The sequence below is a fragment of the Andrographis paniculata genome, unplaced genomic scaffold (assembly GCF_009805555.1).
Source record: "Andrographis paniculata isolate CXL003 unplaced genomic scaffold, ASM980555v1 Contig52END, whole genome shotgun sequence".
NCBI lineage: Eukaryota > Viridiplantae > Streptophyta > Magnoliopsida > Lamiales > Acanthaceae > Andrographis > Andrographis paniculata.
Genome location: NW_026137587.1, coordinates 4,710,124 through 4,727,723, shown reverse-complemented (window position 1 = coordinate 4,727,723; position 17,600 = coordinate 4,710,124). Strand labels below are relative to the sequence as shown.

General features: G+C 26.9%; 1 protein-coding gene across 3 annotated transcripts; it reads left to right on the top strand.

The window, feature by feature from the left end:
- The first annotated feature begins 13,182 nt into the window (after window positions 1-13,182).
- LOC127254181 (homeobox-leucine zipper protein GLABRA 2-like) lies at window positions 13,183-17,512 on the top strand. 3 transcript variants are annotated; one of them, XM_051279130.1, is made up of 11 exons: window positions 13,183-13,513; window positions 13,641-13,873; window positions 14,605-14,722; window positions 14,877-15,071; window positions 15,154-15,534; window positions 15,639-15,740; window positions 15,973-16,182; window positions 16,262-16,436; window positions 16,507-16,778; window positions 16,858-16,944; window positions 17,013-17,512. In XM_051279130.1, the coding sequence occupies exons 1-11, from the start codon at window positions 13,424-13,426 to the stop codon at window positions 17,403-17,405; spliced, it is 2,256 nt and encodes a 751-aa protein (XP_051135087.1). In that variant the 5' UTR covers window positions 13,183-13,423; the 3' UTR covers window positions 17,406-17,512. The 3 variants fall into 3 exon arrangements, with proteins under 3 accessions (XP_051135087.1, XP_051135088.1, XP_051135089.1); XM_051279131.1 differs by lacking the exons at window positions 13,183-13,513; window positions 13,641-13,873 and adding exons at window positions 13,907-14,069; window positions 14,175-14,372; XM_051279132.1 differs by lacking the exons at window positions 13,183-13,513; window positions 13,641-13,873 and adding an exon at window positions 14,095-14,372.
- The last annotated feature ends 88 nt before the right edge of the window (window positions 17,513-17,600 follow it).

Below are 17,600 nucleotides of genomic sequence, written 5' to 3'. Positions count from 1 at the left end.
TCACGTCAGCGACACTTGAATTTTTTTAAATTTTTTATTTTACAAAATATTTTAGGAAATTATTATTATTTTTTTTAATATTGTATACAACTTCTTTATCATTTTTACAATTTTAAATGAATTATGTATAAAATTAGTTTTGCAAGTAAAAATTTTCGCTAAAATGGTTTTCGACCGCTGTTATTTACTTGGACAGAATCCACCTAAACTTGTAAAATAATAAAAATGTTAGATCAAGAACTAAAGACCAGTTTACTTTATAGAATTTGATTTGATTTTTCATTTATTTAAATGATTTTTAAAAATTAAAAAAATATATATTTTTTTATAAATCATGACATAAAATTAAAATAAAATTTTAAAATAGCTACAATAATAATGAATAAATAAAAATTTAAAATTAAACCATTGAGTTGTACTTTTAAATTGATCAGTTAAGTTCGATGTTATAATATATATGTAGTCAGCAGTAACTTTATTGAAAACCCGTATAATTTTGACACGTACTTTATTTTACGTTGTATTGATGAATCACGTGCCGATCGGATTTTTGTAGTCAAATATGTGAACCGTTTTAATTTTATTTTATTGAGAAGACAAACCAATCACATGGGGGCAAAATATACGTGAAGTTTTTATTTACTCCCGGTATTTTATTAGAGGTATAATTAGTAGATAATTAATAATGTATTAGTGAAAATAATTATAAATTAAAATTAAAATAACTAATTAGTTTAATTAAAATTTATAAAAATAAAATTTAAAAATTTAAAATGAGATTAAAGTGTATAATCATTTTTAAAAAAAATGAACGTGGTATGTGGGACGGACAGAAACGGCAACGTGTACATGGTATCTGGGACGGAGAGAGTATTATTTAATATTTAATTTAGTACTATTTTTTATAATATTATATTAAATAATCTATTTATTATATATAAGCAACTTATGTGTAAGCTACTATTTTATAGTTTTTTTTTTTATTTTTCTTAATGCGAACCGTGATTTACATTTGGGAAAAAATTAATTTTTGTTTCATATTATACAATATTAATCAATTTTAGCGGAGAAAAATAATATGCCTAAATTGTGGTACATAAATTTAGTTGAGAGAAAAAAATTCTCTGTATTTTAAACTTGCACACCTAAGTTCGAATTTTGTTAACTTGAAAATATATTCTTACATTTACTATCACAGTCTCGATAGTATGTGAAAATGCTACCAAACAATTATACTTTTAGGGAAAATATAAGAAATATACATTTTTATAGTATTTTATTTTACATTTATGGGCGTAAAATTGATGTCTTTCTTTCAAAACAAAAAAAAAAAATATATCTCTATGTTATTCAAATTTATGTTCACTTTTCTTTTTAAGTTGTCATTGAAAAATATTCTCGTTTATTATTACATTTTCATAATTTTTTTACTATAAAAAAAAATAACCATTATTACTCACTTTTATTAAAACTCATGCTCGATCAAATAAGCACACGTTTGCACGACAGATGGAGTAATTAGCTATATTGTATATTTTGTGAAGAAAATTATCATATGATTGAATGTTTGTTACATTCACTAGGGGAAAGTCATAGTTTTATCCAAATATACATTTATGATACACATAGTAAAATATATAGAAGAATGAGTCCATTGCTGGATTTGAAAAAAATAATACTTCTTCCGTCCCAAATGTCGTGTTTGCTACACTGTAGACAGTGTATTTTATGAGGAGTGTAATTAGTAGATAATTAAGAATGTATTAGTAAAAATAATTATCTTATAATATAAATAATTATAAATTAAAATTAAGATAACTAATTAGTTTAATTAAAATTAAAAAATTTAAAAAGAGATTAAAGTGTGTATTCCAAAAAAATAAAGTGACATGGTATGTGGGACGGACAGAAACGACAATGTGGACATGGTATATGGGACGGAGGGAGTAATAAAAATAAAAAGTAAATAAATCAATTTTTGGAGGTATTTATTAGGGGCAAACAAATAATGTAATTGAAGCGAATCATTATGCTTATAAGAGAAGTGTTGCATTTTGATCATGAAGTGGAATTATATATATATAAATTTTGCATAATATAATAAGACTTATATCAATCCAACAGTTAATGAAATTATAATATTGGTTGTTGAAGAAAATTCTAATAATTCATGATATGACGATATAATTTTATGCAAAAGAAAAATAAATAAATAAATAATAGTAATAAAACTTTGAAGAAATCAAAAGGTTTGTTTACCCGTCATTTTTTTCAACAAGATTCTCAATTTACATTTTATCTTTTAAAAAATTAATATTTAATATAAAATGTTTACATAAAATATTTATATTAACGATATAATTATTTATATCTCACATAATAATAATTTATATCTCACATAATAATAATAATAATAATAATAATTTAAATCAAAACGTTAAACAAATCCTTGATAATATACTGCAATATTCATTATTACTCGCTTATGACACAAATAGATAAGTTCTTGTATTCTTTATGATAATTCAGATAGTCAAACATATTTTATATTTAGAACATTCAATTTAAATAATTCAAGATATAAGCGGCCCAGTCCAGGCCCAGATTCAAACTGCATCTTGACCCATTGTTACAGCAATATTCTGGCAATATTTTTTAAAATAATACTCCCACCTCCGTCCACACGCAAAGTATATATTTACCTTTGGCATGGTGTTTAAAAAATAATAGTATTTTAATTATAATGGGTAGTTAAAAGTAGTGTAATGACATTTTTGCCTTTGCTTTTTAGCATAAAAGTAACGATGTGACGTAAAGTAAGGGTATTTATGAAAAAAAGTGAGGTATTTAATAAAATATTTACTTTGTAATTTGAAGTTGGACGGAGGGAGTATATATTATATTAAATATCTATTTTCGTTAAAATATGGCTCTAAACGAACCAACATGTAAAAAAAATAATAAACTATACATATTTATTATTTTTATATTTTTTATATATTTTTTTATATATTCATATAAAAAAATTTTATTTCCAACAATCTCACAAAATAATCGCACTCGTAGCATTAAATAGTAAACAAAATAGATTGAGTTTATTTTCTGATGGATGTGCTTTTTATATATTTATCATATAGGTTGGTAGGAATATATTTTTATTAGATATTGTGTTAGTATATGTATATTATTTTTTTTAATAATATTTATATAAGAAATTAAAAATACTAAATGAACCAATCACAATATTCATTAGAAAAATAAAATAACATTATCAAAATAAAAAACAAAATTAATAAATATGTGATATAATATTTTATAAGTAAACATAAATATTTAATGTAATATTTATTTCAAATATTACCACTAATAAATAACTTCGATAACTTCCAACAATGTACCTGTACATGCCTTCATTGTTTTCGGCACAAAATAAATTGTATACGTTTGTAAAAAATATATAATAAATAAATAAATAAGGGTAAACTGTTTTTTTTAGTCCCGTAATTGGACTCTTTTATCATTTTAGTTCCGTATGTGGAGCCTGTCGCAAACTAGTCCCATAAGTGAAAAATTTTCGTTGTTTTGGTTCTGCGGCGCCGGAGACGCCCGCGTGGCTCGCCGGAGGTGAAGTGTCCGCCAAGTGTCCCGCCAGGTCAGCGACACCTGACGGACACGTGGATTTTTTTTTTTTCATTTTTTTTTAATTAGACCAAATAAAAAAATAAAAAAATACAAATAAAATTAAAAATAAGTTTTAGAAAAATGAAAAAAAAATTAAAAAAATCCACGCGGACACGTCACCTCCGGCGAGCCACGCGGGCATTTTCGGCGCCGGAGGACTAAAACAGCGAAAATTGTTCACTTATGGGACTAGTTTGCGATATGCTCCACTTACGGAATTAAAATGATAAGGGGGTCCAGTTATGGGACTAAAAAACAGTTTACTCAATAAATAATAAGTAAATGAAATCAATTTTTTAGTACTTATCCCATGTTTTGCATCATAATTACTATAGATACAGTAATTTAATAGGAATATCATTAGTAAATAATAAAAAAATATATTAATAAAAATAATTATTATATAGTATAAATAATTATAAATTAAATTTAAGAATTATTTTAATTAAAATAAAAAATATATAAATTAAAAAGTTTTGCATATAATTAAAATATATAATTTTTTTTTTTTTAAAAATACTATAAAGTAGGACTAGGAGGGAATATAAATTGAAAATAAAGAAGTGGACACACCTTAAATACGCTACACAAGTTGGTATCATTTATGTCACTTGTCGGGCATCGTTAAATGACGCAGACGTAAAGTGAAATGAAAATAAATAAATAATAATAAGTATATAAAGAAATATATGGATTTTATCAAAATTATTGAATACCGCCAAAAATGCAAACGTGTTATTTGTACTGAATAAAATGTACCCTCACAAATCTCGTGCCAAATTAAATATTCTTTTATTTATACTCTATTTAATTTTAATGATAACGAGTTATATATATATAGTACTATTTTTAAAAGTATTTATTTTATTATTTAAATACAAAATTTTTTTCAGATAAGAATGAATTTCATTACATATTAAAATATATTTAAATTTATATACATATTATTATATCAAATTAAAATAGAAAAAAAAAGTGTATATGACAAGTATAATCAAATAATTAAATATTTAATACTCCCTCCGTCCCAAACAAGGTGTAACATTTACTTTTGGCACGGGTTTTTAGGTGAGTAGTATTAAGTATGATAATTTAGAAATTAGGTAATGTGATAAAGACAAAAATATATATTTTATTTTTTTATTTGGATGATGTGAGAGGGTAAAATGTGAGATAGAGATCAAATATAATTAATTATTTCTTATTTTATAAATATTGTAGGGTGTTTGGGACATACCAAAAACGAAATGTTGCAGGATGTTTGGAACGGAAGTATTATTTATTAAATTTCGTATTAAAATTAAACGGTGTATATATTAAAAATATGGATCAACTGCTGAGTAATTGTTTATAACGCACAAGAGACAAATGGCACATGAAAATTACCCCGAATTATTATTATTATTATTATTAGAATTTGTATTTGTATTTTTGAATTATTTATTTATTTATTTTGGTGCACGAGACATTATATTCTTTAAATTTATTTTTTTCTCGACATATTATTTTTATATAATTATGTCTTTTTTTATAAAATAATTGATGTGTTTATTTAATATTTTTAGTTTAAAGTATTTTTATGTTAAATATAAAAAATGTCAATTGTGTTGGAATACAAACTTAAGTTTCATATCCAATAAAATAAAGAAAAACTCATTGCTAAGTTAATACGTAACTCATATAGTGTAACAACTTTTTAGAAAGAAAAGCAAATTGGTGCAAACTTTGTTTAAAATGAATAATATCGTACTAATATGATGTAATAAAATTTTAAAATTACTAATATTTTGTACTCCCTCCTTCCCATGTAATATGGGCTTATTACTATAGATACAGAAATTTAGGTAGAGTGTGAATAGTAAGTAATTAAGAAGTGTATTAGTAAAAATAATTATCGTATAATAAAAATAATTATAGATTAAGATTAAGATAATTAAATAGTTTAATTAAGATTAAAAAAATTATAAAATTTAAAATTTAAAATGAGATTAAAGTGTATAATTATATTTCCAAAAAATGAATGGACAAATTATGTGGGACGGACAAAAATAGAAAATAGGGACAAATTATGTGGGACGGAGGGAGTATTAAAATATTCATTTTTTTTAGTAGATAAAAGCATTTCGAAAATTTACAAAAACACACTCAATATTTATATTAAATATATTTTATAGAATTATAAAATGTAAAATGTTCTAGTATTTTAAAATGATCTAAATCATATATCTTATATGATTTTGTTTGAATACTACTATTTATTTCATTTAAAAATAAATGAAAAAAATAATGTGTATGTTTGTTTTGCATTTTGAGTTTGAGATTTTTTTTTATTAGATAAAAGAAAACATATTATTAATATAAAAATAGTAGTAATATTTTTTATTAATTTATTGATTTTTTTGAAAAGATAAAAATTATATATATATATTTTATAAATAATAATTTTCTATTATTTATCCAAAAATGTATTAAAATTTTTTGTTAGAATGAAACTAAACAAATGTATTCTCCAAAGTCCTTAATAATTAGAAAGAAAGACAAAATTCACAAAAATCATTTGCGCATATTATCTATCTAAGTTTAGATACATGTTCGGGTGTGTTTGTTTGGGGCATTTAATTAGATTTTTACTATTCATCCAATTTTTTTTCCCCAAAAACATCAAATCAAACACCTATTTTTCATTTTTTATATTATACTAAAAATTAATTTTACATTCAAAACATCACATCAACACCTATTTATATCACATCATACAACTATTCAAATTCAAAAATTTTACTATTCAAATCCCAACTCAAAATCCAAACCCCCAAACAAACACACCCGAAATGAATGATAGTATTCAAACCCCAAAAGATTATAGAATACTCCATCCGTCCACCTAGAAAGTATATATATTTTAATTTTGAAACGTTCAATTATAAAGTAACTATTTTATTAAATACGTTATTTTTTTCACAAATACTCATACTTTACATCACACAATTACTTTTATACCAAAAAAATAAGGATAAAAATATCATTACACAACTTTTACCTACCAGGCGCCAAAAGTAAATATATACTTTTTGGTTGCATGAGGAAGTAATAAAAAAGAGTAAAATACTTTTTTACTGTCTAAATTATATACTCACTCCGTCTCAAATACTCTGCAACATTTTTTTTTTGGTATGTCCCAAACACCCTGCAACATTTTCAAAATAAAAAATAATTAATTATACTTAATCTCTACCCCACACTTTATCCTCTCACATCATCTAAATAAAAAATATATATTTTTCTCTTCATCACATCACCTAATTTCTAAATCATCCTACTTAATACTACTCACCTAAAAACTCGTGCAAAAAATAAATGTTGCATCTTTGGTAATGAATAATATTTTAAGTGAAAACTACATAAATTATAAATAGAATGAGACAATTTGGATAGCACATGTCTAAATAATACTTGATGTGTCATAAAAAGTAAAAAAGAAAAAAAAAATAATTTGCATATAATAAAATAAATAAATATTTTTTTATTATTTCATTATTCTTTATTTGTTTATTATAAAAAAATAAAAACTACATATAATATTAAAATAGATGCTCAAATTAAAATATTTATATTTAGATAACAAAGAGATTTACGGGGAAATACATATAAAAAAGAATAATAAATTACTCTTATTCGCTTCATTTCAATTATATTATTATTATTATTATTATTATTATTATTTTCACTTCAATCAGTACTTTTTTATATATCGTAAAATTTATTGAATGGAATATACCAAGGGTGTGTTTGTTTGGAGGATTGAATTGGATTTACACTATTCATCCAATTTTTTCTTCAAAAAACATCAAATCAAACACCTATTTTTTTATTTTTTATATTATATTAAAAATCAATTTTACATTCAAAATATCACATCAACACATATTTAAATCATATCATATAACTATTCAAATTCAAAATTTTTACTATTCAAATCTCAACTCAAAATCCAAACCCCCAAACAAACAAACCCTAAATAAATATAAATATACATTTTTTTTAATAAAATTAATTTATTTTACTTATAAATAAATAAATATATTTTTTGATTTAAATGTATTATTTAAAATTTTATTTCTACATAATTAAATTTATATTATATATATTATTAAAATATTATATTTAAACCATTTAAATATGTATTTTAAATTATTCTAATAATACAAATTAATTTTTATTATAAAACTATCAATAATACTATTTATATAAAAATATATTAAAATAATATTATACTTCATTATTATTAATTAATAAAACCTCTTGTAATTAAACGGAGGAGGTATTTGAAATCAAATTACTTAAAATGATTTTAGGAAATAATTGGTAGGTAATTAAATTATATAAATATCAGTTATTAAAATAAAAGCTAAAAGTCAGACTTTAGTACACTCCGTGGGACCCACTGAACTTCATTAAGTTTAGCGTTCATTTCACGTGTCAGTATAGCAATAAATAGACTTTAATAATAATAATAACTACGATAGATTTCATTGATATTAGAACTTTCATGGATTGATTCGCGTCGTGTTTGGGTTGAATATTTTTCATTGGTTAAATTACTCATTTTTAATTTAATTTGTTTATTATCGTATTAGGTTTGTATTAATCTATTTATTATCGTTTTGGGTTCGGGTTGATTCGTGTGGATTCGTATGCATAATTAAGTCGAATTTTTTAATTTAAATTAAATAATTTTTTGTTGTGCTGTCGTGTTATGTTAGTTTTTATTGGTTTGAACGTAAATTATGTTGAATTATTTAAAATTAAACTTAGTTTAAATTAACTTACGAAAAAATTAATAAATTATGATTATTTTACATATATAATAAATACTCCCTTTGTCCCATGTAATATGGGTATATTATTGTAGACATGGAAATTTAAGTAATGTATAATTAGTAAGTAATTAAGAAATGTATTTGTAAAAATAATTATTATTTAGTAAAAATAATTATAAATTAATATTAAGATAACTAAATAGTTTAATTACGATTAAAAAAATTAAATTTTAAATTTTAAAATATGATTAAAATGTATAATTAATTTTTTTTTTTTAAAAAAGGACAAATTATGTGGGACGGACGAAAATAGAAAATATGGACAAATTATGTGGGACGGAGGGAGTATACTATAATCGGGTTGTCGTGTCGGGTTCGAGTTGAGAGTCTTAATCATAATCCGACCTGTTTATTATCGTGTCGGATTCGTGTCAACCCGTATACATAATCGGATTGAAATATTTGACCCAAATCTAATTATTTTGTGTCGGGTCAATTTTTTATGGTTCTAATTGATATAGTATCAATTTTGGATCTTTTTTTTGCACTAAGCATTTATAATAATTTTTTTAAAAAAAACAATCATAATAAATATTTATTTTAGTTAATAAATCAAATTAATAATTTATTCTTATATTAATATTACATTAAATGTACACTTCTTATTAAAAAAAACAAAAATCACAAAATATTAAAAAAAAAAAAAAAAAAAAAAATCGGCCCCAACATCCACCAGGATGATGATCATTTTTGCATCAGATAATTTCATCGCAAATTTTGTTGCTAAAATTTGCAACGAATAATTGATCGTGTGGTTTTGGCGACCACTTGTTTTGCAACGGATGGATAATCAATTGCAAATTCCACTGCAACATAAATTTCCCACGAGATAAATACGATTTACGAAAAAAAAAAAATCCGTCACAAATCGACGGATTTATTTTATTTTATTTTATTTATTTATTAATTTTTTTAGTGTATAGCTAGCTTGCAGGCTAATTGCACCCAATTTGAAGTTTATCTATATATAGACACGTGAAATTGATTAATTGTTGAAACTACTGGGGATAGGAAACCTAGCAAAACAAAAATTTCACTTGGTAATGGATTCTCTTAAGTTTTTTAAAAAATATTTTTATTATATAATTTTAAATTATATATATAAATATTATATACAATAATTATTTTATTTAGAAGATTAAAAAAATACTCATAAAATATTAAATTTTTTTATTTTATAATAATTATGTTGAACAACTAATTTCATCTAAAAATATGTTAAAATGAAAAAAAAAAAAAAAACACCTAAATATTATAATATTATGGGTGTGTATATATATATATATATATATAAGATATATACATCCTATTTGTATTTCAATAATTAATAAATTAGGCTGGTAAGATACATATGACAACATGTTTTGATTAATGGGATTACAATTAACATTGTTTATTTTATTTTTATTATCTTTTATTACATGAGAATTTACGTAAAATCTGGCTCCGCAGTCGCTACTCGAAAGTGCACACCGATAAATCTCCGATCGAACCTAATACCCTGCAAATCAGACCCGACAAAAAAGTCGGTTATAAATCCAACCCCTACACCACCATGTCGTTCCTTTGCGGACTAGTTTGTTTATTTTTTATTATCCTTAAAAGTGGACCATTAAGTGCACTTGTCAAATTAGTGGCACATTTATTTATTGAAAGTCATATTCACAATATTAAATTGGATCTAATATTATATTATTTAATTTATATTTTAATGTAAAATAATATCATATATTTATTTTTATACTCAGATTTTATATTCGATCAATCTTTTCACTTAAATAAACAATAAAACATAAGTCGAAATAAAAAATTCCATAGCAAGAGTTACTCTATTTTTTTAGTTTTAATGGAAAAAAATGAAATGAATTTTAATAAAAAAAATTGCATATACATACGGCAGTAAATACTATGCTGACTAATTATTATTAGCAGAATATCGATGACACATAATTTATAAATAAATAACACATAAAATATAAATGAATAATACAAAATATATTAATAAAACGACAATATATTCCAAGAGATTATATAACACAAATTACAATTAATTTCAGCACTGTAGCACACAAAGTATAATATCTAACATAAGTTAAATAATGGAGATGAGATATAGTATATTTTTCTTGTTTTTTTTTTAGGTTTTAATTTTTATTATTCTTTTAGATGAAACGGTAAAAAAATAGAAATACCAAAAAATAAAAAATAAATAAATATGAATTATAAAAATAGAAATACCAAAAAATAAAAAATAAATAAATATGAATTAGTGAACACATATATATGATCGCTTTTTACATATAGTACGTGAGCTTTTGCTTTTGGATAAATTTATTTATTATTTTTCTATGTTATATATGAAAATTATATTGGTAATATAATAAATTATATTTTATGTTGAATTGTTGATTTTTGTGAGTTAATAAGATATATGTATTATCTTTATATTTATATTATATTTTATATATTTTCTCCGTCCCATATAATATGAGTGTATTATGTAGATGTAGAAATATAGGTAAAATATAATTAATAAATAATTAAAAAATGTATTAGTAAAAATAATTATAAATTAAGATTAATATAACTAAATAGTTTAATTAAAAATAAAAAATTTAAAATATGATTAAAGTGTATAATTATCCTATAAAAAAAAAGAGCCAAATTATGTGTAACGGACAAAAATAAAAAATTAAAAGAAATTATGTGAGATAGAAAGAGTAATATTTATAAGATTGTGCCCACCTAAAAATAAGTTGGATGAACAAACCCAATTTTTTACTATACATAAAAGAAAGCTCAATTTTCTTATTTATCCATTGAAAAGATAAATTTATTTTATTTTTAGCAAAAAAATATATATTATTTTTTATTCTTTTAACCATTTTTTTCTACTTTTGTTATTATAGAAGATAAAAATTACATATTATTTTAAATTCGTACCCATATCAAATATACTTATTTTTATATATATAAAAAAATAAAAATTATTTTAATTCATAAAATATTTATTTAATTATTATTTAAGTACAAAGTACAAATACAAATACTTACTCTGTCCACAAACTTAAGGCCGATTTTTTTTTTTTTGTAAATTACAAATAAAATATGCTTAAATTTGATGGGTGAAGAGAATATAAACCAAAGATATATATATATATTTTTATTTTTAGCCATTTATAAAGTACTTAATGATTTTTGCAAATCAATAATAATAATTTTCACGGTTCCTCGTGGTTCACTTAAATTATATATATATATATATATTTTGTCGTGACATTATGAAGCCAAATACTTCCAAATTTTCATAATGTAATCCAGACTACTACTAGTAATAATAATACTAAGAGTAAGTTCGGTCGGAATTTGTTCGAACCTCGAAAAAAATAGTGATTACAGATTATCATATCATAAAGAAATATATATTATTAGATTATAAATTCAAACACTCGAACACGTGATTTAAAATAATAACTAATTTATTATATTTATAATTTTTCAAAAAAAAATATTTTATTTTTATTCATTTTAATATAAATTTATGTAATAAAACAAATAATATACTAACTTAGAATACAATTATTTTAAATTTCTAAAATAAAGTAATAACTTCACAAAAATACAAATATACTAAAATAATCACTAAATAATGTAATAACAGTGTATTAATTTTATATAAAAATAATATTTTATATTAAATTAATAAATTTGCATAAATGAATATAATATATAGTATATACTTTCTTTGTCCACTAACACAATATATATATTTTTATTTGTGTTGCGGGATAACAAAGTAATAATTTCAAAAATACATTTTTTAAAAAAATATTTATATTTTACAATTATATCATTATTTTTATAAAAATATATTTATATTACTTTTAATTATACATTTATTTCTTAAAACTTTACAGTATATTTTCAAATTGAACAAAAAATAGTATTATATGGAGTGTTATATTAATGAATATATATATATATATATATTGTAACTTTGAGATAATATTTATCAAATTTTGTGTCGCTAAAAAATCTGGGTAACAAAACTTCACACAATTATATATATATATATAAGTTTTCATAAATTTTTTTAATAAAATATAGTAGTATTATTACAATATAATATTAAAATATAAATACAAATACAAAGAGACAATCAAATCCAATCTAAAAAAAACATGTGAAATGCAATTTAAGGATCTTCCTTAACTTTGTAAAAGGAATGAGAGGGATTGAACATAATAATTAAGAAAAAGAAAAACATTTAATTTAAGAAATTGAATACTACTAATATTATGTAAGGGTGTGTTTGTTCTGATTTTGGATTTTGAATTGGAATTTGAATAGTAAAAAAATTGAATTAGAACAGTTGTATGATTTGATATTTTGAATATAAAATTGATTTTTAGTATAATATAAAAATTAAAAAGTAAGTGTTTAATTTGATTTTTTTGAGTAATGTTTTTTTTGTATAAATAGTGTAAAATTTTCCAAATCCTTCGAACAAACACACCCTACAATTCTCATGGTGTTGAAGTCCCGGGTGCTCGTAACGTCATCTTGATATAGGCTGTATCTAACGGTCAACTTCTACCAGCAAAAGCACTCACCATCTCTGAGAAACTGTCTTGCTTTTGTTTTACATACTTAATGGACAGACCCCCACTCACCCCTTACCCCCCTACCCCCACCCCCCCGCCGTGGCCCCCCTGCAGCCCTGTCCTCTTCAGACGACCACGCACGGGCGCATACAGAAAATTACCGGTTACCAATTGCGAGCGCCGGATCGGTCGGTCGGTCGATGGATCGATGAAAATCGAGAAATCGGTCGATGTTAAAAGAGGAGCGACATTCAATCCATGGATTTGGCGATGAGAGTTGCGGAAATGTCGAATTCGAATCCTGAGGATAGGGATTTCCTCTCCTCTCCAGCTCTCTCCCTTTCTCTCGTAAGCATACTGTTTTGTGGATTTTCCCCTATTTTGGTTTTGGTTCCCAATGTAATTTTGGAGTAGTGTTCAAGCTCTTTTCATGAATCGACTTTGTTTGTGTGTGCCTGTGCTGTTATTTTCTTAGGCTGGAATATTTCGAGCGACGGAGGCGAGCGGCGGAAGTGGGCGCCGGGATGAAACAGTCGAGATAAGCAGCGAGAATTCTGGTCCGGGAAAGTCCGGCCGGTCCGACGACGAATTCGAAGGTGAGCAGCATAGTGTTGATGATGTTGAAGACGAAGACGATAACAATGGCGGGAAGAAGAAGAGGAAGACATATCACCGACACACTCCAGCACAGATTCGAGAAATGGAAGCGTATGCTAATTTTCCTCTTCTACGTATTTAAGCGTACAAACAACACACACATATGCATACAGCCATATCTATATAAATATATATATAGAGAGAGAGAGAGAGAGGGAGATGAAGAAGCTGGAAGAGTTAATGGTGAACATAAAATCAAAATCTGGTTTCATCAAGCAATTCATGATTAAGTATAGAATCATCCAACGTAAGTGTTTCTGCAGTTCCATAGAGGCCTGTGTTAATTTCTTCTCTTCTACGTATCTAAGTGAATCTCTCTCTCACACACACATATATGCATATATCCTTATAGACATATATGGGGAGAAAGATGAAGAAGCTGGACGAGTGAGTTAATTGAGAAACGGAAAACATGAAATCTGGAATCCGATTTCATCAAACAGTTCATGCTTAAGCATAGAATTATCCAACTTAAACTGCTTCTGCAATCAAATCTGGTATTTCATCCAGAGCTTGGAGTGTAGAAGATTGAAGTTTCCATGGAAAAGCTGTAATTAAACTATACACAATGATTCTCACGTTTTCAGTGAGCCTGTATTATGATGTGTTCTTTCAGTTATTTTATTCTTTTCTTCTGCACAGACAAGCGAGTGGGGCTATGCTTAATCTGTCCATTCATGGTTCCTTTTCAGTTTCTTGATCTCTTTATATGTGTATGCAAACAGAAATCTATATATACATATTCAATATATTAGGTATGATTTCCATAAATTAATCTGCAGGTTATTTAAGGAGTCTCCACATCCTGATGAGAAACAAAGGTTGCAGTTGAGCAAGCAATTAGGGCTTCATCCTAGGCAAGTCAAATTTTGGTTTCAAAATCGTCGAACCCAAATCAAGGTATGCTTGGTGCCATACATTTTTTTACCTACTTATTAGTCAGGAATCGAAGCTAGTTGATCTTTCTTAAATTGAAACTCTCCCAGCAGAGGATTGTTGTTAACTTTTATTCATGTGGGAATGCTTTGGTGATGCTTGTAGTTGTTTAACTCAGGCTATACAAGAACGCCATGAGAACACAATATTGAAATCTGAAATAGATAAACTGCGTGACGAGAATAATGTTTTGAGGGAAACTGTGAAGAAGCAGTCTTGTCCAAATTGTGGGCTTGTTTCCTCCAGCCAGGATACCATTTCAGCCAGTAATGAGCAAGCACTAAGAAATGAAAACATCAGACTCAAAGCCGAGGTTTCGTAATTGATAGCTTTGAAATGATGTATATATGCCTCAAGAATGCTTGTTTGCCATTTAATCTGATGTGGTTGCCCAGGTTGAAAAACTTCGGTCAGTTATCGCTAAATACTCTTCTGGAACATCACCAAACAGTTCTTCATATCCCTCAGGAACTGAGCAAGAAAGCAGAAGCTCCCTGGATTTTTACAGAGGCAAGTGCGGGATTGAGAAACAGGATATAATAGATGTTGTGAACAAGGCAATGGATGAGCTGATACAGATGGCTACCCTTGACGAACCATTGTGGATTCGAAGCTTTGAGACAGGGCGGCAAATACTGAACTACGACGAGTACATCAAAGAGTTCTGTGGTGGAAATGTCAATAGCATGCAGCCCAAGAAGTCCATAGAGGCTTCAAGAGAGAGTGCTGTTGTGTTTGCTGATCTTCCATGGCTTGTCCAATGTTTCATGGATGTGGTGAGCTCTTCTGAACTTTTATTACCTTATTGAACTAAGAGTATTTAGCGATAACTTACCGAAGTTTTTGCTGTTTATTTGATCTAATCCTTAAAAATTTACAGAATCAATGGAAGGAGCTGTTTCCCTGCCTGGTCTCAAGGGCAGCTGCTGTAGATGTTATTTCCGAAGGAGACGGCTCCAACAGGGATGGCGCAATTACCTTGGTAACAGCAATGCATATCCATCTTGTCGTAAACCAGTATAATTATCTTGTTAGATGGATATTTTGTTAACTCATCTAGCAATTTTGCTAAAAAAACAAAAAAGAAACGAGAGAAAGTGAGAGATTCAGCATTGGATCTGAACCATTTAGACTATTCATATTGCTGTGATAATTTGATGTTCCTCGCACTAGATTTTCTTGGGTTGTAAGGTTTCGAAATGTGTTTGTTTCAGATGTTTGCTGAGATCCAAATGCTCACCCCACTGGTTCCTGCTAGGGAAGTGTACTTTGTTAGACACTGCAAGCAATTAAGTGCCGGTAAATGGGCTGTTCTTGATGTCTCTGTGGACAAGGTTGAAGACAACATAGACTCGTCTCTACAAAACTGCAGAAAAAGACCATCTGGTTGCATCATTGAGGACAACTCCAATGGTCACTGTAAGGTTTGTCGTAAATCAAAGTTTCTGATCCATTTCGGATTTCTTGGTTTTCGATCATCAGTTTACATCCTCGGAGTTTCAGGTGACTTGGGTTGAGCACCTGGAATGCCAGAAGAGAGGCATACATTCCCTCTACCGAACCATGGTTAATAGTGGGCTGGCATTCGGTGCGAAGCACTGGATTTTGACTTTACAACAGCAGCGTGAACGCCTCGTGTTCCTTATGGCTACAAATGTTCCTACAAAGGATTCGAGTGGTAATAAAGTTGACAGTTTTCTAAACTTAGATTTACTACTAAACCGGACACAATGCTTAACCTAATACAGGGGTTACTACACTTGCTGGAAGAAAAAGTGTCCTGAAATTGGCACAAAGAATGACATTGAGCTTTTGCCGAGCTGCGGGTGCATCGAGATACAACTCTTGGAAAAAGATCATCACGAAAAATGGAGATGACCTCAGGGTAGCTTCTCGGAAGAATCTCAGTGATCCGGGAGAGCCCGTCGGGACCATCATGTCTGCAGCTTCGTCTGTGTGGTTGCCAGTCTCTCCCTACACTCTATTCGATTTCCTAAGAGACGAAAATCGAAGAAACGAGGTTTGCTTAATTGCTTTGCAACTACATCCTGGGAGAAATGATTATGATAATCATTCCTGACATCTTGTATAAATGGCAGTGGGATGTCATGTCGAACCAGAACCGATCCCAGTCCATCGCAAACCTGTCGAAAGGCCAAGACCGCGGCAATGCTGTCGCAATCCTGGTAAGAACACAATCTTAACAGACTAAGCCACAGCTGTCGTGATTTCGATAATGTGTCCGTGAATTCAGGCCGTGGAGGCTGAAGAATGCAGCAAAATGTGGATACTACAAGATAGCTGCACGAACGGGTACGAAGCAATGGTGGTGTACGCACCTGTGGACATTGACGGGATGCAATCGGCGATGACGGGTTGCGATTCTAGCAGCATTGGTGTTCTACCGTCGGGATTCGCAATTCATTCCGACGGTGCAGAGTCGAGGGGTTTCGTGATATCTTCGAAGGATGAGGAGAAGAGCAGTGAAGGAGGATCGTTGCTAACGGTTGTTTTTCAAGTTCTTCTCAGCAGCAGCCGCAGCAGCAAGTCTTCGTCTTCTTCCATGGATGATTCAATAGATTCAGTTGAGTCTCTAATGGCGTGTACACTGCACAACATTAAGACAAGTTTGCAGTGCGAAGACTAGACTAGAGATACTAATACTCTAAACACTACTTTTCCATTTAACTTACTACTACTTTCATCATCTTTGTTAAAAGTTTTTTTGTGCAAGTTATTTCCTTTTGTATATTATTTATTTTTTACAATAAATTTTTTACTATTTTTTTTTCAAAAAAAATATATATGCATAAAAAAGTAATATATAATGAAATAAAAATTT